General features: G+C 40.7%; 1 protein-coding gene across 2 annotated transcripts in view; it reads right to left on the bottom strand.

Annotated features, from left to right (window-relative positions):
- Positions 1–22089, bottom strand: part of pomgnt1 (protein O-linked mannose N-acetylglucosaminyltransferase 1 (beta 1,2-)) — a 61005-nt gene that overhangs the window by 37538 nt on the left and 1378 nt on the right. For both annotated transcript variants that reach the window (XM_057841136.1, XM_057841135.1), the window contains exons 2-6: positions 19396–19498; positions 17373–17488; positions 11684–11749; positions 7950–8063; positions 5021–5138 (exon numbers count right to left, since the gene is read on the bottom strand). In XM_057841136.1, the coding sequence (XP_057697119.1) occupies positions 5021–5138; positions 7950–8063; positions 11684–11749; positions 17373–17488; positions 19396–19498 (517 nt within the window). The remainder of the gene's footprint in view (positions 1–5020; positions 5139–7949; positions 8064–11683; positions 11750–17372; positions 17489–19395; positions 19499–22089) is intronic.

Raw genomic sequence — 22089 nt, forward strand, 5'->3', positions numbered from 1 at the left:
TGCTCTCCGAAGCCGGGGCAGGGAAATGACAAAAGCCAGACAAACTCCAGTGGCCTAAAATACCATTCGGGAGAGGAAGAAGCACTTTTGACCATTATGCAGTAATTTTGTCCTATCGTACTGAATAAATGCATTTTGAATATTTCATATTCCATCTAGCACAAGACTGTTATTTGTCATGACCATACCATTTATTTAGCAATCGGGGAAGAATACTTAGATAAAAAGAATACTCTGTAAAAATATTAGAGTAGAAAGATTGAAACAATGATGACATTTTGCTGCTCTCTGTCACATTTCTGAATCTTCCCCATCAATGGGCTGGATTCTAAATCAGATGAAATCTTGACTCTGCCGACATCATCCACCAGCTGGGGACACAAGAGCGCTATATTGACAGGCGGGGCTAAACGACAGATTAAAATTAGGGTTGTTCCGATCATGTTTTTTTGCTCCCGATCCGATCCCGATCGTTTTGAGTATCTGCCGATCCCGATATTTCCCGATCCGATTGCTTTTTTTTTGCTCCCGATTTAATTCCAATTATTCCCGATAATTTTTCCCGATCATATACAGTACATTTTGGCAATGCATTAAGAAAAAAATGAATACAACTCAGACGAATATATACATTCAACATACAGTACATAAGGACTATATTTGTTTATTATGACAATAAATCCTCAAGATGGCATTTACATTATTAACATTCTTTCTGTGAGAGGGTTCCACGGATAGAAAGACTTGTGACTTTGTGTATTGTGACTAAATATTGCCATCTAGTGTATTTGTTGAGCTTTCAGTAAATGATACTGCAGTGCCCCAATGCTTGATGGGAAGTGGAACCATGATGGGAAGTAAAACCATGACTGTGCGTCGTGCTACCAATGGATATATCTTCTCTGCTTTGGGAAATAACTTAAGGTGTTAAGACAAAGATCTATTTCCCCCTTGCTTCCCCATATTGCTTCCCATGGCTTCAAAGGCTGCCAAAATTCATTCTACTCATTTTGCTCTGTCTTTTATCTCTCTATATAGGTAAAACGACGTCATTAAAGATTGAGCGCGACAATGAGTGAGTTGAGTTGAATGAGTGAGGTCGCGCAGTGTATATATTAATAGCGTTGAATATTTTAACGTAACACATTTATTAATAAATTAATTGCCGTTATCAGGATATTTTTGACAACCCTACGTCAAGCCTAATGTATCGGGATGCCGATCGATCGGGAAATCTCTAATTAAAATATAAATTTCTCGTCATCTGCGCTTTGCCAAATTGTTGTATATAGTCGAATCGTCTCAAAATATGAATTTAATTCACATAATACCGTAATTTCCCGAATATAAGGCGCACCCGTGTATAATGCGCACCCCAAATTTACTTGTAAAATCTAGGGAAAATTATTGTACCCGTTTATAACGCGCACCAATAAATAGAAGAATACAAGAAAACAGAGCTTGTGTACAGATACAGAGATGCCATTTTACTGACTGGTGAAACACAGCACAAGCATAGCACATTGGTAGTTCAAAACATTAACGTAAACTGACAATATTTACGGTAATAATATGCAGGCATGAAAATGGGTCAGGGGTTAAAAAGGTGAGAAGGGTGTGGAGGAAATATATTCCAGTACACTGTATTGTACACCCCAACAAAATATTGAGCTCTGTCGACCCACACTGTGTTTCAGCAGGGCCATGCAGAGACCGGTGGAGGGGTGGGTGCTCGTAGATCAAAAGGGGCACATGAACAAGTATTTACCGTAATAGACCTTAAAACAACATAACTTCAATTTTAACCAGCTTTAGATAATAATTGGCTGCGACTGTGACATACTTTAATTGGGAGGGGGCAACAGTGAATAGAAATCAAAACTGTCATGAACACTTTTTCTGGCTGTGACTCAGTCAGTCTGCCTCTTTTCTTCCTTCAACCTCTGCATCAAAACTTCCTTCCTCAACTTGTTCATCTGAGAACAAACCACATCAGATGGTCACTGAGCCACCAACAGCACAGTTTTCTTAAAACTATTATTTCATTATTATCCATACTTAACAACTCTAGCACCTAATGATTAATAAAGCAATGACATAAAAATCTTATAGAAAAATAACATTGTAATTGTGTTTATAATTGGATTTAATACCCGACTATCCTTGCAAACTTGTTCTTACCAGGTCTGCTATTCACCCAGCTGATGAAGTATCCACTGCCTTTAGCAGCCTCATCTAACTCCTTTTTTTTATCCATCAATCTCCCTTCCCTAAGACGCATGTCTATGTAATGAAATATAAATATTTAAACAAACAAACAGACTCCCCGGTGGCTTTTAGTTTTAAAGCTTTCTTAATTTCTTTCTCACTCAATAACGATGGAGTTAGATTTGTGTTTTTATTATTCAATCAAAAAACAAAGTTACTTCTATCAAAAACAAAGTTGCTTCAATCAAAATACAGTATATACTTTTAATCCCAAAAAGTAGCTTCAATAAAAAAAATTTAAAAAAAGTTTTTGATTGCAATAATAAATTTGAGACAAAAAAAGCATTTGAAAACTATTTTTCTTGATTTCCATTTAAGTAATGTTTTGCGTTTGGGCCACATTTTGGCTAGGACATTTGTGTCTTTATTATTCAATCAAATAAGTTGCTTCAAACAAAAAAATATATATAAAAAGAAAAACTTTGCACATGTGCCAATCACCGTTTACCAAAGCCTGAGAGGGTTTGAGTAGACTCACTATGAAGCTTTTAATAAAGCCAAGCATTTTCTAACTACTTTATTCTTGTTTAAAAATAATTCGGTGGGGCAGTAACATGTTTAAAACTTATCATAATTCTTACATTTTGAAGTGCTTGAAAACCATTTATAAATGATACTTTGGTGAAAAAAGTGAAAAAACATGTCTTATATATATATATATATATATGTATCTTTTTTCCAATGTAAAATCTGAATAAATGCATTGAACACGCACAAAAAAATGGGGGGGGGGGGGGGCGGGCGCGCTACTTCGCGGTTTTCACTTATTGCGGCGGGTTCTGGTCCCCATTAACCGCGAAAAACGAGGGATCCCTGTATTTCTGAAAAGCTTTAAGAAGCAGGACTCATTCCCACCACTCGTCGGGCCGCTGTTGTGCCGACACCGGCCGTCAGCTCAAATCCAAGCCGAAAATAACGCGTCTCCGGCGGACGACGGGAGCGATGTGAGGCGCCCCCTCCATCCGAGAGAATGCCGCTTAATTTGACTCAACAGTGTGTTTCTTCGTTTATATTACCGTTAAATACACAAGCTTGACGCCAATTTAACGGGAGCTATTTTTTTTCATGGGAGATTTGGCTAGCTCTGGCAGTGTTCAACGCAAGCTGCAACGAATGGCAGTAACTTTTTTATATCGCAAAACGTGAAACGATTGAAACCATTACTCACCAAATTCAATCTGCTGGCAAATACAGGCAAGTGTGTATGCTGCGCTCTGGTCTGCCCCGATGTGGATAAGGCCTGCTTTTTAGCTTTGCAATGCAACCGAAGGCTCTCCGAGCACTCCATGTACACGCGTAAGGAGTGCGCGCGTTTGGAATAATGGAACGCAGCTTGGGCCGATGATTGGTTCTCGTCAGCGAAGCATCTAGAAGGATTTGCTGACTGTGTTCTTAAGTGCTCAGTTTACGTAATAAGTTAATCACATGATGATAATAATAATAATTAAATAAAACCTCCCGACCCCCCCCCCCTCCTCCTCCCAAAAAGAATTTCTCCTCGGATCCACGCAATTCACGTAGGTCGCCCTTTTTGACTTCAAAACGGCGAATTTCGCCGAAAGGTGAGAGATTTTCATGCCTGAATATGATTTGACAACTTCTCCAACTTACCAGAATCTAGGAGAAAACAAAACAGATGTGACTTTTCTTTTAAAGGCTGCTGTATAACTTGCTCGTTTCCTCATGATGAATAAATGTTTCTTCCATGGATTGATAAGGTAAAATGAAAGTGAGAACGTAAATCGGAACTCCGTGAGAGCTCATAGCTGTCAACACGACAGTAACAAAAGGAAATATTGTTATTTGGGTTTGAGTTTCCCGAGGGACCGATATAGTTGACGGACACAGGAAGTGTGTGTCCTTACATTTGTTATGGTCCGAATTGCGGAGCTGCAATAAACGTCAACTCAAATGAGTTCAAGAAACTAAATTCTGTGCTTTATGAAGAGTGAAAAAAGCAGAATTTAACACAGACGAAATCATTTGGCCGATTAGAGTGAAGTATTATCGAAACAAAATGGTGACGTCACGTACCGTAATGGTCGGCAACGGGTCGCCGCATACGTTTCTTCAACACAACGTGGCCGTGTCAATGAAAAAAAATCGGTTTATATATATGTAACACATATATATTTCTGTCTCCATCCATGTACCCGTTTATAATGCGCACCATGAGTTTACAAGTTGATTTTGGGGGAAAAAAGTGCGCGTTATATTCGGGAAATTACGGTAATGCTATTCAAGACTTTTTTTTTTTATCCTGTCACATGCACTTTAAGGTTTGCATTATGTAAATAAACTTGACTTTTTATAAAACATCTGTAAACTGCAAGTTTATAATAGTTTTGGATTTTCTTTTATTACAGCTTTAATTTAACCGCTTAAACTCACGAGGGCGCAGGGGTGCTGGAGCCTATCCCAGTTTTACTTTTTAGAGTGTGTTGGCTAGTTTTTATCAGTGTTCATTTTAATTGAAATGTTTAGCTTTTATTCATTTCAGTATAAGTTTTAGCACGTTCAGAAACAGGATTCACCTATAACAAACTATTTTAAAACTAAAAAATAGATATTAGAAATAGTCATTTTGAACTTTGTTATTTGGTATATGTATATGTAATAAGATATTTTAGTCAGTTCACATCTAATACAGCTTCAGTTACAAATTCACTTTTGTTTTTTTTTAGCTTTTCTTTTATATGTCACCAGGTTGGTTTTTGTTTGAGTTTATCTGAATGTCTCATTGAATCGTTACCTCCTTTCTTCACCACCAGAGTCCACATATCCCTCCAACTGAGATTAAGAGACACCTGGCTGCCAAGACTTTTTAGCAAGTTTTTGGCAGCATCCTTTAGATGAAATGTGCCCTCATCCTGCATAAGATTAAAAAAAAAAAAAAAAATTTAAGCATTTTAAAGGAGCCATGCATAACAATTGCACATCAATTATTCATTAAATAGCCCTAACATTTCAAAAGACATGAAAGAAACATATTTGGGAAATACTGACACAGTTCTTAATGGTTAAAACTAGGGATGTCCGATTCGATCACGTGATCTGAAATCAGGCCAATCGCGCCATTTTTCAGAGGATCGGAATAGCTAAGAAAAATCAACCAATTTTCTTTAATTGGACATTTATAATGAAGTTTGCATTGCAAACGTATACCACTTAGAATAACTGAATAATTCAATAATTTATGCAGCAATAAACAAGTAAAAGTGATGTTCCAGACCAATTGCATCACTCAAATGCTTGCCTTAAGCCTCAAAAATGGACTGTTACAACCAGTTTCCTTTTTTTTTTTTTTTTTTTGTGAATCAGTGAAAATGGGTTGCCCAATAAGAATTTATGAATGAAGCCACAATCTAGCCCAATCAAAGGCCAATGACAAAAATAAGACCTAGCCCCTTTGCTGGGCAGTGGGAGGAGGGATGGGCTGCGCTGGCTCGCCCCCCCCCCTTTGGGGCGTGGCCCTGGGGTAGCGTCTCCGCTGTTCTGCATGGTTACTGCATGTTTGGTGGGATTCGCGGATGGCTGGATGTGATTGGGCGTGCTCGGGTGGGGTGTCCCGGTGACGGGACTGGCGGTGTAGGGTCGGTTGCCAACGGGCTTACACTCACAAGGAATTCACACGATTACTGGGTTCTAGATCACAGAGCTGATTTGTGTACACTCTACCCCTCCCAGTCACATAGCTTATAGACTTACCCACCCCACTTCCCTTCTTTCCCTGGTCAACAGGCCCCCCGCATGGTGTCAACCGGAAATACATCTAGTTGACGATAGCACCAACATATTAATAGTTAGTGTAGACATTCAATCTATTTCTTTTCTTGTGTTTCCTTTCTTCTGTCCACCTATAACCCCTTCCTGTTCGCTTCTTTGTCATAATAAACGAGATATGATCACAATGGGAGTAAGTTATACTCTCTATGTGAAACATTAAAACTGTTCAGACTAGAGCTGTCCCGACTAGCCGACATAGTCGACGTCATCGATGACGTAAATCCGTCGACGAGCACAACATCCCGTCGACAGTTAATGAAGGGTTAAAAAAATATATGCGCGGAAAGTTCAGAATGTCGGATGCTCTGTATGCAAGCGGGGAAAGCGGCACAAAGCCAAAAAAGCGCACCAGAGTGTCCAAAACATTGACTTATTTCAAAGAAACAGGAGCGTACACTCTTCCGTCCTGTCTCTTCAATGCCAAGCTTGGCTGCACGTCGGCCGTGAATAAACACCTGAAGCGCCGTAACCCAGTTTGTAAAAAATAAAAAAAAAAATTGTTTTTTCATTTTTTGTACACCAGAGGGTGCTGTCGCCTTACTAAATAATAATGTTTCATTGACAATGGGCGTATAAGTGCTATTAGTATTGTTCTTAATGCTAACTGAAAGGTTTATTTCATGTTACGGTTTATTTTATGGTATAGAAAATTATATAAGGTTAAAAGGTCATAAATATATACAGTATATACAGTGATTGCACTTAAGGGAGAGATTGTCAATGATAAGGTAATAAATTAAGGTAAAGGCAATTCATATGGGCAATTCATTGATATATAAATATGGTTTAAAAGGAAAAAGGTGAAAAGTTTTCGTTAATTTCTAATTGTGTTGTTTTATTTGTGTGCAGTATAGCTTTTACAGTGTGATTACATCAAGGATGGAATAAAAGTTGTAAACCATCAGTTTAAGAGACCATCTTTTCAATCGGGATGCTACACTAGTTAATTCTATCAGCATTTGAACTCATTGTTTATTTGTGATTTATTATTGTTATTTACGTGTTTATTTGTACTTTAATAAATAATTTAAGTGTTCCAATATGTTTTTTGTGAATTGATAAGCGTCAACAAAAATTTCATTGCTAAATTAGAAAACAAACAAACAAAAAAAATTTTTTTTTTTTAATTATTAGATTAGTCGACTAATCGTAAAAATTGACTGACTAATCGGGAGAAAATTAGTCGTTTGGGACAGCCCTAGTTCAGACCAACCAGACACTTAGACTTCCATTCTCCATGTCAAATAGCTGAACAGGACAGGTTTAAAAAAATAAATAATACATAATAAATAAATAAAAACTGGGAAGTGATCATGAGCAAACTGCATGTACACCCAGAATTCTTTCCAATTGTCTAGCTTAACTTTGTTGGTCTATCGTAAGTGAGCCTAATTAATTAAGAAATTTAGAAGCTAAAACTCAGCAGAGGGCTGTGACAGCACAACAAACCTAAAACAAAAAAAAGCATGAAGAACAAAGATTCAAAAACAACTGTAACAATCACTCATGCTTTTAAAATGAATCATAGGTTGCCAAACAGCACCCCCCGCTGAAGGATTTCTGTTACTATGATGGAGAACTTTAACCAACGAGCGCCTATCTGGCAGGCAAAAGTTTGGGCTCCTCAATATTTTGATTCTGGTTGCAGTGCCATTTTTAGCCACCAATCTTACATATGACTCCTTTAGTAAAAAAACGTATGAAAGAAAGATACAGGTACTTTTTTTTGTTATCTCATTACGATATATGAGAGTCAAAAGTCAAATAACTTCTACGATGCAGTGCAATTGATACATAAAATAAAGAACACAATTACATGCTACATTCTGTCTGGCAAAACCTTATATTTGCAGCAGTTTTGGAAGTTGTAAAGGAAACTTGATTGAGTAACTTACCTTAATGGTAAAGATAAGAACTCGACCTCGAGTTACCATATTAAGGAAGAGTATCATGGCTTCATCTTCGTGGGGTGAGTAGGTATCAAAAATTCTCTTGGCCATCACATGACCCTGGGAAACAAAAACGGAAAAAAGTCCAGAAATAAAATTTTGCAAATCCTAGTGGTAACTTCAGGAAGAGACACACTTGGACAAAAATGTTGCGACCCCTGATGAGAGAAAACCCCACACAGTAGGCACAGAAATAACTTGAAAATTAAAGGCTTGAAAATGAAATAAATACATATTTTTTTAATGAAAATTAACTAATAAAAATAAGACATCATTTTTTAATTTAAGGACAATAATGATGATATCCATAAACAGCACCTTGGAGGCCTTTTCAGGCCAGGAGTCAGACAATTAACCATGCCACCCCTGCATTGCCCACCAAGTAGGTCACCCTACTCCTTAGTTTTCCAAACATGCTGATGATCAAATAAATTAAAACTCAAGATCATTCAAACTTTAATAAGATGGAAACATCTTTACACAAAACTTTCAACTTTTTACAACATCCATCCATCCATCCCCAGGGGTGTAAGTGTGGCGGAACAGTCCGGTAAGCCGTTCCGGTAAAAGATTCGAGGCCGAAACAGGGCGGAACGGTGCTTTGATCTTAAAAATATGAGGCAACTGTTAAACATCTATGTTAAAAAAAACTACCAGGCAGCCACACATGCATCTTCAAAAAGAAAACAATCAACTAATGTCAGATTTACATACACAAGTGTAAACAACAGGTCTAATAAAGTGCTTATGTAACGTCATCCGTTTCAACTGATAGTTATTAATGATTTATTCCACGTAGTTCTTCAGAGCGACTTTATTGTATCTGACTCTCACGAGTCGCGTCGATGTGCTCAGTTGTGCGTTCCATTGGTTGACAGACTGACATGTGATCAAAAAAAATATACCGTATTTTTCGGATTATAAGTCGCAGTTTTTTTTTCATATTTTGGCTGGGGGTGCGACTTATACTCAGGAGCGACTTATGTGTGAAATTATTAACACATTATGATATAATTTCGATGTTATTTTGGTGTTTTGGAGTGACACTGATGGTTTGGTGAACTTGTTAGCATGTTCTTTATGCTATAGTTATCTGAATAACTTAATAGCTATGGCCACATTCGCGTTCTGCCTTTGGCAATGTGTGTTCAATTGTATTATTGACTTTTTATATTGAAATGTATGCTTTTAGGTTGTGGCGCTTTCATGCCCACGTGGGGGCGCATTTGCACTTGTTTACGTGAAGAAGAGCGCTCACACGCCAGAAGAAGACCGACAGCTACGTAGCTGAGTGAGTGGGCGAGTTAGCGAGAGAGAAACACAGCTGCGAACCTACGTTCATTGTTAATGCTTTTAAAATATCTCTACATAGGCAACGCCTGTGTGTATCATCTTTTCAATTGTTGTTGTGTGTTTTCCACCCACGATCGGACACTTACAGCCAGTTGTGTGGTTGTTTGAACGATGCGCTAATGCTAGCGAACGCATGCTAACTGTTTGTGTCATATCATTGCTGTAAAAGCACCTAATTATCATTTATTTATGTCGATGCGAACCTGTTTGGTATCGAGGACGAAATTGATTCAGCAAACTATATGGACGTCCAGCATCGTCATCGTCTTGTATATGTTTTTTTTCTCTTCGTTGGGCATTTTATGGCTGGTGCGACTTATACTCAGGTGCGACTTGTAGTCCGAAAAATACGGTAAATTGAATTTAAGATCAATAAATCAAAGCAATTTTCTCTCCTTATTATGTATTTCATTATTAGCGTAAACTTGCAGAAGGAAATGCTATTGAAATGATTGGGTGGTCCTATGAATGCCTTGGGTTGAACTGTTCGCTTGAACGGCTTACTGCACGTAACACGTCACCTTTGCGCAATAATATTCATGACGTTAGCAACTGTTGCTAGGGGGGTCAAACTTGCGTTTGTCCCCCATGCTAGAAGCATGTAAATAGTGTACGAACGAGATGTTTACTCAGCTAAACCTACCAATTATGTCCGAAAATGATGTCCCTGGTGCCAAATTCACTGGTAAAGATGTGGACGAACATACAAATGTTCAGTTAAAGAGATGGCTTGAGTGCCGAGGGCTGAAAAAGACGGGAAAAAGAGCAGACCTGATCCAGAGGTAGCTTTTTTATCGACACCTTTTGCTTGTGTCATTGCCTTACACCACTGACAATGGCATTCTCCTGTTTCAACAAGCAATCCTCTAGCGCCGTATGCCCTGTCTTTCTTATATATTATATCCTCTGGTTGTCTTACGTCTCGGACCGTTCTTGTGGGTAATTTATATTGCTATTTTTGTGTAGCGATCGCAAATACTACTCAGTGACAGCGAATACTTTTATTTTTTTCATTAATAAAAAATCTTAGTTCTATTAATTTATTTACACTTCCCCCTAACTAAGGTTGTTTCTTTACAACAGAAATGGTAAAGCTGTTAAATCTAGAGTCTACATGTAGGCAGGCATGAACAGGCTTACTACAAAAAGACCAAGGCCAAACATGGCCAATATATTTAAATATCCGTATTTTAGAAAATAGGCCTACATGACTGTTGTGATATATAAATACAATTTTAATTTTTTTCAGGTCATTCATTGTCAGACAGAAGCAGCACGGAAAAACGCCACTCTAAAAAATAAGTAAAACTATCAAAATGGCTTACTTCTTCCAACAAAATGTTAACTGCATATGAAGGTGAATGCCTTCCCCTTGCTGGTGTTAAACTGGTCTTTTGGATGTCCGAACAAGTTGATCCATTGTTCACTTTTTTCCCCCCGTGAGTTTTTGGCTTCGGGAAACATATGAAGAAAACATCCTTCATATGTCGTAATGTCTAGAGTCGTTTCTACAAGTTCCATAGCAGCAGTGTGTACTCGGCATTTTCTTTTTTGAAAGATTACCAGGAGAAAATAAGCAGTACTAGCATGGGTCGATGCAAGTGTGCTTCTATGTTGACCCTCTTCCGGTTTACGATGGTCACATCATGCAGCCTTGCGGTCTAAAAATAGCATTCGTGCAGTACGCTATTATGTAGAAGCTATTGTTTTGTAGATGTTATCAGCTAACAATAAGCTAACATGGACGTTATTTGTTTATGTTATTCACAAACATTGACTGCAGTTGCTAACGCTAATCGTCGTCTGCAACAGCTGGCATTGGCTACTCATTGGATTTTGCGATGACTAGCTTGTTACGCCTTCTGTACTTTTTGTTTTACTTGGTCGTGTACAGGCAGGCATTAGCTAGTCAATCATCGCACTTGTATGTGTATGTCGATTGATCAATAGGTCACTGGTTCAACACACTTAGGACCGCCCCCACATTAAACTGTGACAAATTGTAACCAACAGCGTGGCGGCAACTTTGCGCTTGACCAAAGTTACTGTACCTCTGCTAACTTCTCCTTACACAAATATTCAAGATAGGTTGGCTGAAAAGCCAAAAATAAAAGACATGATGTCGCTAGGATTTTTTTGGGTGGTTTTTTGTTCGTTTGTTTCTGTGTGTCCAGCAATTCGTGATGGCGAGCAATCCAGAATGCTGCTTCCAACAAAAATTCAGCTCCGATAGGCTCTAATTCACCTACCGGGTTAATGAGGACAAACAATAGTATACAAAAAAATAATAATAAATAAAATGGTTGGTTGTTTAATGATTTGCTTACCGTAGCCTGATTTAGGACAATAACATGGATGCCTCTACCTTGCTCCCGCATATCATCCTCCAACACCTGTAGGATATAAAAGATAGGAAAAGATTTTTGGTTCATGTAATGCCACGTTTGCGCTTAGTTCTACCTAAAGCAGGGGTCAGGAACCTTTTTGACTGAGGGAGCCAAAATTTTAAAAATAAAAAATAAATAAATAAATAAATCTACATATTTTTAAAATGTGATTCCATGAGAGCCATAAAGTTTGTGCGTGGGGAGGGGTGTAAATACATATAAAGTGATCCCTCGTTTTTCGCGGTTAATAGGGTCCGATTCCCCAACCCCGCCAAATTCAAAAGTCCGCGAAGTAGAGGCAGAGCCTATAACAAGAGAACAATTGGCTAACTTGAATAGCAAAGGTCCGCTAGCTTAAATCTTATCAATGCATTTTTTTTTCTTTTTTATAAAGCTCTTAAAGGGTATGTCAGATAGAATGACATGTAGTCCTTAAAAGATAAATGTTAGTACAAGTTACAATAATTTGATATTAAAACCCCTCATAATGTTTTCATTTTAATGAAATTTGAAAAATAAACTAGTAGCTCGCCATTGTTGTTGACATCGCACGGCAGTGATGTCACATGGCCACGCTGCCGTACTTCACAGTGTCACTTTTTAACTGTGAAAGGTTGTGATTTAAATACACCACAAGGTGTCATTGGCGAGTTTTAAATTAATAAGAGCTCAAGCCAATGAGTGCGTTTTGTCCGTCGACTGACGCTGTAGTAGAGTGTTGCCTTCACAAGACTCCTGATAATGGCTCCCAGCATGATATCATGTATATATTGTGTATATTGTGACTAAATATTGCCGTCCAGTGTATTTGTTGAGCTAAATGAGTTGCTAAAATGTTTAAATAGAATTTGACCAAAGTCTAAGTTTTCTGTGTATTTTGCATATACTAGTATATTTTGATTGTGAATTTGTGAATGCCAGTTCTCTTTGCATTGTTGTTTAACTGTTTGAGAATAAGGCTTCATTAATACAAATTGAAGCACTTATCTTTTTGTGAACATTTTTTTGAGAGCTATGAATATTATTTTTGTTGTATTTTAACTATATGATACTTTTGTTTTTTGTGAAGGAGTTGCTGAAGCTTATGCCAATAAACGGGGCGGTCCGAGCTACGAATCTGAACACCCGTGTCCACTCTTTCTCTTTGCCTTACACCGCATTGTGGATCAAAGGAAAACTACGGCGTCAGTCAAGGGACAAAACGCACTCATTGGTTTGAGCTCTTATTAATTTAAAACTCGCCATTGACACCTTGTGGCGTATTTAAATCACTACCTTACATAATTAAAGAGAGACACGTTTTTTTTTTGTTTTTTTTTTGAGTGACATGTGGAATTCCTGCAGCGTGGCCATGTGACGTCACCGCCCAGTGGCGTCAACAACATTGGCGACTTACTACAGTAGTTAAAATAATTTTACAAACATTATTGAAACGAAAACATTAAGAGGAGTTTTAATATCAAATTACTATTAACTCATACTAACATTTATCATTTAAGATCTTTTTCTATTCGTGGTACCCTTTAACAATAAAGCTAAAAAAATTACAACAAATAGGACTTGTTGCAAGGACTTGTACCTTCTGTGCGAGTTCACATTTTTCCACAAAAAAACGCTAAATATACTTCTAAACTAAATAATGAATGCATAAACAAACATATTAGTACATGCAAAAACATACCATATGTTGACAAGCTGGATTCAGCTGTTAGATAAGTTATGGCATATTCACTGTTGCCACTAGAGGGCAGTGTACCCACCCAAATCATTCATTCATTCATTCATTTTCCATGCCACTTTTCCTCAATCAATAAAACTAAAAACAACGCTTACAAAACAGGCCATTACAACATCACTCTAATTAAATGAATCCTCGAAGCAGCAATTACTCGAGCGAATTACTCGAGTTAATCGATTAATTGTTGCAGCACTAATCTTAGCATTTTTAAATAAAATACCAATTAGAGTCCAGTTCATTGACTGACAATGATGATGATGAAAAAGCCAAGAGAGTGAACACGCACATCGTGTGATGCTTGAATGATGCGTCTCAGCCAATCCATCCATCCATCCATCCATCCATCCATCCATCCATCCATCCATCCATCCATTATCTTCCGCTTAGTCCGGGGTCGGGTCGCGGGGGCAGCAGCTTTAGCAGGGAAGCCCAGACTTCCCTCTCCCCAGCCACTTCAGCCAGCTCCTCCGGTGGGATTCCAAGGCGTTCCCAGGCCAGCCGAGCGACATAGTCTCTCCAGCGTGTCCTGGGTCGACCCCGGGGCCTCCTGCCGGTGGGATATGCCCGGAACACCTCTCCAGGGAGGCGTCCAGGAGGCATCCGAACCAAATGCCCGAGCCACCTCAACTGGCTCCTCTCAACGCGGAGGAGTAGCGGCTCGACACCAAGCCCCTCCCGGATGACCGAGCTTCTCACCCTATCTCTAAGGGAGAGCCCAGACACCCTGCGGAGGAAACGCATTTCGGCCGCTTGTATCCGGGATCTTGTTCTTTCGGTCACGACCCACAGCTCGTGACCATAGGTTAGGGTAGGAACGTAGATCGACCGGTAAATCGAGAGCTTCGCCTTTTGGCTCAGCTCCTTCTTCACCACAACGGACCGGTGCAGAGTCCGCATCACTGCAGACGCTGCACCGATCCGCCTGTCAATCTCCCGCTCCCTCCTACCCTCAATCGTGAACAAGACCCCAAGATACTTGAACTCCTCCACTTGGGGCAGGATCTCATCCCCGACCCGGAGAGGGCACTCCACCCTTTTCCGGCTGAGGACGATGGTCTCTGATTTGGAGGTGCTGATCTTCATCCCAACCGCTTCACACTCGGCCGCGAACCGCCCCAGTGAGAGTTGGAGGTCACAGCTTGATGAAGCCAACAGCACCACATCATCTGCAAAAAGCAGAGATGCAATGCTGAGGCCACCAAACCGGACACCCTCAACGCTTCGGCTGCGCCTAGAAATTCTGTCCATAAAAATTATGAACAGAATCGGTGACAAAGGGCAGCCTTGGCGGAGTCCAATCCTCACTGGGAACGAATTCGACTTACTGCCGGCAATGCGGACCAGACTCTGACACCGGTCGTACAGGGACCGAACAGACCTTACCAAGGGGCTCGGTACACCGTACTCCCGGAGCACCCTCCATAGGACTCCCCTAGGCACACGGTCGAACGCCTTCTCCAAATCCACAAAACACATGTGGAATGGTTGGGCGAACTCCCATGCACCCTCGAGGACCCTGCCGAGGGTGTAGAGCTGGTCCACTGTTCCACGGCCGGGACGAAAACCACACTGCTCCTCCTGAATCCGAGATTCGACTTCCCGACGGACCCTCCTCTCCAGCACCCCTGAATAGACTTTACCGGAGAGGCTGAGGGGTGTGATCCCTCTATAATTGGAACACACCCTCCGGTCCCCCTTTTTAAAAAGGGGGACCAACACCCCGGTCTGCCAATCCAGAGGCACTGTCCCCGATGTCCACGCAATGTTGTAGAGGCGTGTCAGCCATGACAGCCCCACAACATCCAGAGCCTTTAGGAACTCCGGGCGGATCTCATCTACCCCTGGGGCCTTGCCACCGAGGAGCTTACCAACCACCTCAGTGACTTCAACCCCAGAGATCGAAGAGCCCACCTCAGAGTCCCCAGACTCTGCTCCCTCAAAGGAAGGCGTGTCGGTGGAATTGAGGAGGGCTTCAAAGTATTCTCCCCACCTACTCACGACGTCCCGAGTCGAGGTCAGCAGTACACCATCTTCACTATACACAGTGTTAATGGTGCACTGCTTTCCTCTCCTCAGACGCCGGATGGTGGACCAGAATTTCCTCGAAGCTGTCCGGAAGTCGTTTTCCATGGCCTCGCCAAACTCCTCCCATGTCCGAGTTTTTGCCTCAGCGACCGCCAAAGCCACAGTCCGCTTGGCCAGCCGGTACCTGTCAGCTGCCTCCGGAGTCCCACAGGCCAAAAAGGCCTGATAGGCCTCCTTCTTCAGCTTGACGGCATCCCTTACCGCTGGTGTCCACCAGCGGGTTCGGGGATTGCCGCCACGAAAGGGCACCAACCACCTTACGGCCACAGCTCTGTTCGGCCGCCTCAACAATGGAGGTGCGGAACATGGCCCACTCGGACTCAATGTCCCTCACCTCCCCCGGGACAAGGGAGAAGTTCTGCCGGAGGTGGGTGTTGAAACTCTTTCTGACAGGGGATTCTGCCAGACGTTCCCAGCAGACCCTCACAATACGTTTGGGCCTGCCAGGTCTGGCCAGCCACTTCCCCCACCATCGGAGCCAACACACCACCAGGTGGTGATCAGTTGACAGCTCCGCCCCTCTCTTCACCCGAGTGTCCAAAACATGTGGCCGCAAGTCCGATGACACGATTACAAAGTCGATCATTGAACTGCGGCCTAGGGTGTCCTGGTGCCAAGTGCACATGTGGACACCCCTATGTTTGAACATGGTGTTCGTTATGGACAAACCGTGACGAGCACAGAAGTCCAATAACAGAACACCACTCGGGTTCCGATCGGGGGGGCCGCTCCTCCCAATCACGCCCTTCCAGGTCTCACTGTCATTGCCCACGTGAGCGTTGAAGTCCCCCAGTAGAACGAGGGAGTCCCCAGAGGGGGCGCTCTCCAGCACACCCTCCAAGGACTCCAAAAAGGGTGGGTATTCTGAGCTGCTGTTCGGTGCATAAGCGCAAACAACAGTCAGAACCCGTCCCCCCACCCGAAGGCGGAGGGAGGCTACCCTCTCGTCTAAGGGGGTAAACCCCAACGTACAGGCACCAAGCCGGGGGGCAATAAGTATGCCCACACCTGCTCGGCGCCTCTCACCGTGGGCAACTCCAGAATGGAAGAGAGTCCAACCCCTCTCGAGAGGATTGGTACCAGAACCCAAGCTGTGTGTGGAGGAGAGTCCGACTATATCTAGTCGGAACTTCTCTGCCTCACCCACCAGCTCAGGCTCCTTCCCTGCCAGAGAGGTGACATTCCATGTCCCAAGAGTTAGCTTCTGCAGCTGGGGGTTGGACCGCCAAGGCCTCCGCCTTTGGCTGCCGCCCAACTCTCTACGCACCCGACCCCTTTGGCCCCTCCCACAGGTGGTGAGCCCATGGGAAGGTCTCAGCCAATCAGTGCACAAATTCAAGTAAACGTGTAAACCTGAACAAGTCCAGGAGCTTCAGCCAATAAGCCTGCTTGGGGTAGAAAATTGCTGGGCCGTCTGCATTTCTCGTGTTTTTTAATACCTCAAATATCCGTAAATAACTTTAAATTTCGAAGCGCGAATTGGCGAGGGATCTGGTTCCAGACTGGCTTTTGTATCATGTTTAGATGTCTGGCAGCATAACCAGTTGTTAGGCAGGCAGGAACTGCGCAAAGAGTTGCAAAGGTTCCAAAATGTTGGAAACCGAACTACGATTAAAGATTCATTCCCACCGCCCGCCCAACAACCCCCCCCCCCTTTTTTTTTTTTTTTTCCTTTTTCTAATTAATTAATCTTTATCTATGTGTTAAAGTCCCCCCTTTACTTAAAAAATAAAATGAAGGGTGAAAAAAGTACTTTTTGTAAATATGGTATTAATGTTAATCATTCAGTCCATTTTTTATACTTACAGTGGTGCCATCGACTGCCACATAGACTTTAGAGCGGCTGGAGTACACCTCAATGTCAAGAACTTTGCGCCCATTGGCCGGTCTGCGAGGAGTCTCCATGTTAGGCATCGCATCCTCTAAAAGCAAAGAATTGACAATTTACATTTTAAATATTGTGCATACTTTCAAAAAATATGCTGTATATACTTTATATTTCAGACTATAAATCGCACTGGAGTATAAATCCGGGGGAGGTGGTAATTTGATAAAATCCAACACCAAGAAGATTAGTTTACCGTAGATGTCTCTGTTGAGGCTAACAGCATCAAAGTTTTCGTGTGCTGTGATGCACGGCCTATCTGCAAAAATAAACTGCTGTGTTTCACTGAATATCCTAATCATATGGAAAGCCCAGGACAGCTCTGGATGCTAACATCACTAATTATATTGGAATAAATTTGGTCACACAATAGATTACCGTGAAGATCTGCAAACAAAAACTGGAGTTCTTGACAGATGTCACTAAACCAGTGTTTTTGAACCTTTTCTGAGTCACGGCACGTTTTTACAATGGAAAAAAATCTCACGTCACAACACAAACCAAAACTGTTCACCAATTACTTTCTGTACCGTATATTTAATTATAAGATCATTTCTCAGTATTTATACTTACACAGCGTGAAACTTGAGCCTGTTTAGATGAACACAAAGCCGATACCCTGGCAGGAATCTTCTTCAACAGCTCTCAGTCTCTCTCAGTTTTATCTTTTATAGCAGTTAGGCTTGAAAAGCTCAAAAATATCAGACGGGGGCTTTAGCAATACCTTTAACCGCATCAGGGCCGAGCATCTCTCTGACAATGGCTTTGCAGGCAGGTAGTATTAATGTCCCTGTCTTGGAATTTTTGGATTTAGCAACAATTTCAGCAACAAGGTAACTGGCTTTGAGGGCTTTCTCTTTTACCTTTGGAGTTTTTCTCAAAAAACTTTCCTGTTTCTGTGTTTTACGAAAGCGAACCAAATAGTCCATCAACTTGTTTTGAAGTGATGGATGTTTCCTTTGGAGATGATGTTTAAGCGTGCTTGGCACCATGGCCCTGTTGGATAGCTGCTTGTGTCACGTTCAAGAACTGCTCGGATTTCTAGCATCAGGCACTTTGCTGTCCTCGTCAATGTGTTGTAATAAAACACAGGGGGAGTATTGACAGTCGTCACATAAGGATAAAATGGAAAGGACACTTTCATGTATATCTACATTTGACGAGTCTAATCAAATGATGTACAATAGATACGCTGGGGTCCACATTGTTGCGGAAAGCAAAGTAGATAATGGCTAGAAATCCGAGCAGTTCTTGATCATGACACAAGCAATTCCTTGCTCATCTGCACATGATGAAACCTCATACCTACTCCTTCGATCCTACTGCAACTCCATCCAGTGACGTAAAAAAAAAAAAAAATGCAATACTCTCACGGCACACTAGTATGACGCGGCACACAGGTTGAAAAACACTGCACTAGACGAACTTGCGACATAAACACTACCGGTTTTGTCCTACTCTCGTGTCGTCTTGTCCCGTCTATCCTCTTCATTTTGCCATTACTGCTTGTTTTGTGAAATATCGACAGTGCTGTCCTGCTCATTCATGTTCTTCTCGAATTCAAATTGAAAGGGCTGAAGAGATGACATGTTTATGTCGCTAGAGTCATACTCTGGAAGCGTGGCAGCGCAACCCAATGGCGTCACTGCCCAGACTGCATTACGTCATCAACAACAATGGCGACCTACTACTACTAAACTAATTTTACAAATGTTATAAAAACGAAAACATCAAGAGGGGTTTTAATATCAAATTATTATCATACTAACATTTATCTTTTAAGAAATACAAGTCTTTCTACCCGTGGTTCCCTTGAAGACATCTTATAGTCAGGTACGGCTTACATATGGATTATTTTGTAAATTTTGTGAAATTTGGGTCGTGCAGTTTATAGTCAGGTGTGCTGTATTGTGCTGAGATGACGGTCATTCCGATGCGTAATACCATATTCTTGAACTGCTGATTCTTCATTGGCAACTCTTCTGGTGTCCAAAATGAGTTTAATATTGACAATGACAGTTACTAGTAGAAACAGTACCGCACCAACCTGTTGAAAAAAAAAAAGGGGGGGGGGGGCATTGTAAATATGAGGTCCTCAATCTTCACACATCTCACGACAAGGGCGTAGGTTTGGTCTCAACATTGGTTGGGATGATATAACAGCATAAACTGCATGTACACTTTTTGCTGGGGATTGGGCATTAATAAGACCAAACAGATTGGGTGAAGAGGGGTCAGGGCTACATTTCTCACTTCTCATTTCTCTTAAAGTAACTTTCACGTGTATTGGTTCAGGTAATACACCACTCGATTCAAACCTTTGTTTTCAAAAACTACTCAAGATACATTTTGAAAACTTCCAGAACAAATGTCTGGATTTTATTAGCAAATGGAAATTGCAATATTTGAAACATAACTTAAATTAACAAACACACAATATATACAAACTTGTTAATAATCTCTTAACTAGCCAGGAATGCAAAAAAAAAAAACATTTGTCATAAGACCACTCTACATTGTCTAATTAAATAGGTTAAATATATCTGATAAAAACTTCTTAGTCAGAGTATAGTATAACAAAAAAATAAATAAAAATGGAGCATTCCTTCAGGTAAAACACTACTGATTTTATCCACAAGCACAGCCGAAATCAACAAAAAACTAAAACTTTTACCTCAATTATGATAAATGTATATTATCTGAAAAATCTGCATAGGCTGCAAATAACATTTCTCAAATAAAAAATGGAGAAAATAAATTAATACATTTTAAATAAATGCAATTCATCAGCCAATCAAATGTGTGTTTGAGGGGGAAAAATGGACTGGCACATTCAGCATGTGAATGGGGTAAGTAAGTCTGAATATAATGAAAATATTACACTTAATTATGGTAGGGTCAATTCTATCCTTACAACATATGGGAAGACAATCTAAATGACCTATTTAACTGAACTCGTTATATAAAGCAAATAAGGTTGCTTAAAAGTTGGTGGGGACAATTTGAGCAATCCTGAAAAGTTGCTAGTGTTTTGTTCGACCCCTCCGCTTCCCACCTCCACTAAATCACTCTATCTGTGAATCTGTCTGATATCAGGCTGTGACATCAGTGTCAAGAATACGCTGTCCCAGCATAAGCCAGGGCAGCGATTCGAGAGGCGGTTAAGTTTGCTTTTTTACCCGAGAGTGCTGAGCTGGTTCATGGCATGCCATCAACAGACTAACCTCTGAAGCTAAGTCTCTGAAGTAACTAACTTTAAAAGCAAGATTTCATGGCTCACAGGTGGGTAGTATCGCCTATATGCGATGCCGACAGTGGCTCTACCAGTTTCAGCAATGAGACGTCACAACAATAATCACATGGCCGCATTGTGCCAATCAGATGTAAAAATACAGTCACATAACCGCACACAAGTTTGCAGTAGGAATTCCAATGATTATGCCGTTGTTCTGTCAGAAGTTGGCTCCCCATCAGATGCATACTTACATAGAAATGGTGTCAATCGTTTGTACGTTTGCGCTAGTTTGTGCTCCGTCGCTGCTGATGGAGCGTACCAACACTCTAAATAACAGAGGGGTATCCCAACAACTCGCGTAAACGTAGCACAAACAAATGTCACCCCTTTGGGTCCATTTTGCAGTAAATGGGGGACTGCATGTCGACATCATCACTTGAAAAATGAATATCTTATACATATTATATTTAGAGCTGTCCCGACTAGTCGACATGGTCGACGTCATCGATGACGTAAATCCGTCGACGAGCACAACTTCCCGTCGACGGTTAATGAAGGGTTAAAAAAATATATGCGTGGAAAGTTAGAATGTCGGATGCTCTGTTTGCAAGCGGGGAAAGCGGCACAAAGTCAAAAAAAGCGCACCAGAGTGTCCAAAACATTGCCTTATTTCAAAGAAACAAAGGAGAGTACACTCTTCTGTCCTGTCTCTTCAATGCCAAGCTTGGCTGCACGTCGGCCGTGAATAAACACCTCAAGCGCCTTCACGCAGTTTGTAAATTTTTTTTTTTTGTACACCAGAGGGTGCTGTCGCCTTACTAAATAATAATGTTTCATTGACAATGGGCCTATAAGTGCTATTAGTATTGTTCTTAATGCTAAATGGAAGGTTTATTTCATGTTATGGTTTATTTTATGGTATAGAAAATTAATATAAGGTTAAAAGGTCATAAATATATACAGTATATACAGTGATTGCACTCAAGGGAGAGATTGTCAACGATAAGGTAATAAATTAAGGTAAAGGCAATTCATATAGGCAATTCATTGATATATAAATAAGGTTTAAAAGGAAAAAGGTGAAAAGTTTTTGTTAATTTCTAATTGTGTTGCTTTATTTGTGTGCACCGTAGCTCTTACAGTGTGTTTACATCAAGGATGGAATAAAAGTTGTCAACCATCAGTTTAAGAGACCATCTTTTCAATCGGGATGCTACACTAGTTAATTCTATCAGCATTTGAACTCATTGTTTATTTGTGATTTATTATTGTTATTTACGTGTTTATTTGTACTTTAATAAATAATTTGAGTGTTCCAATATGTTTTTTGTGAATTGATAAGCGTCAACAAAAATTTCATTGCTAAATTAGTAAAAAAATATATATAATAATAATTATTAGAT

This window comes from Corythoichthys intestinalis, chromosome 7 (genome assembly GCF_030265065.1).
Source record: "Corythoichthys intestinalis isolate RoL2023-P3 chromosome 7, ASM3026506v1, whole genome shotgun sequence".
NCBI lineage: Eukaryota > Metazoa > Chordata > Actinopteri > Syngnathiformes > Syngnathidae > Corythoichthys > Corythoichthys intestinalis.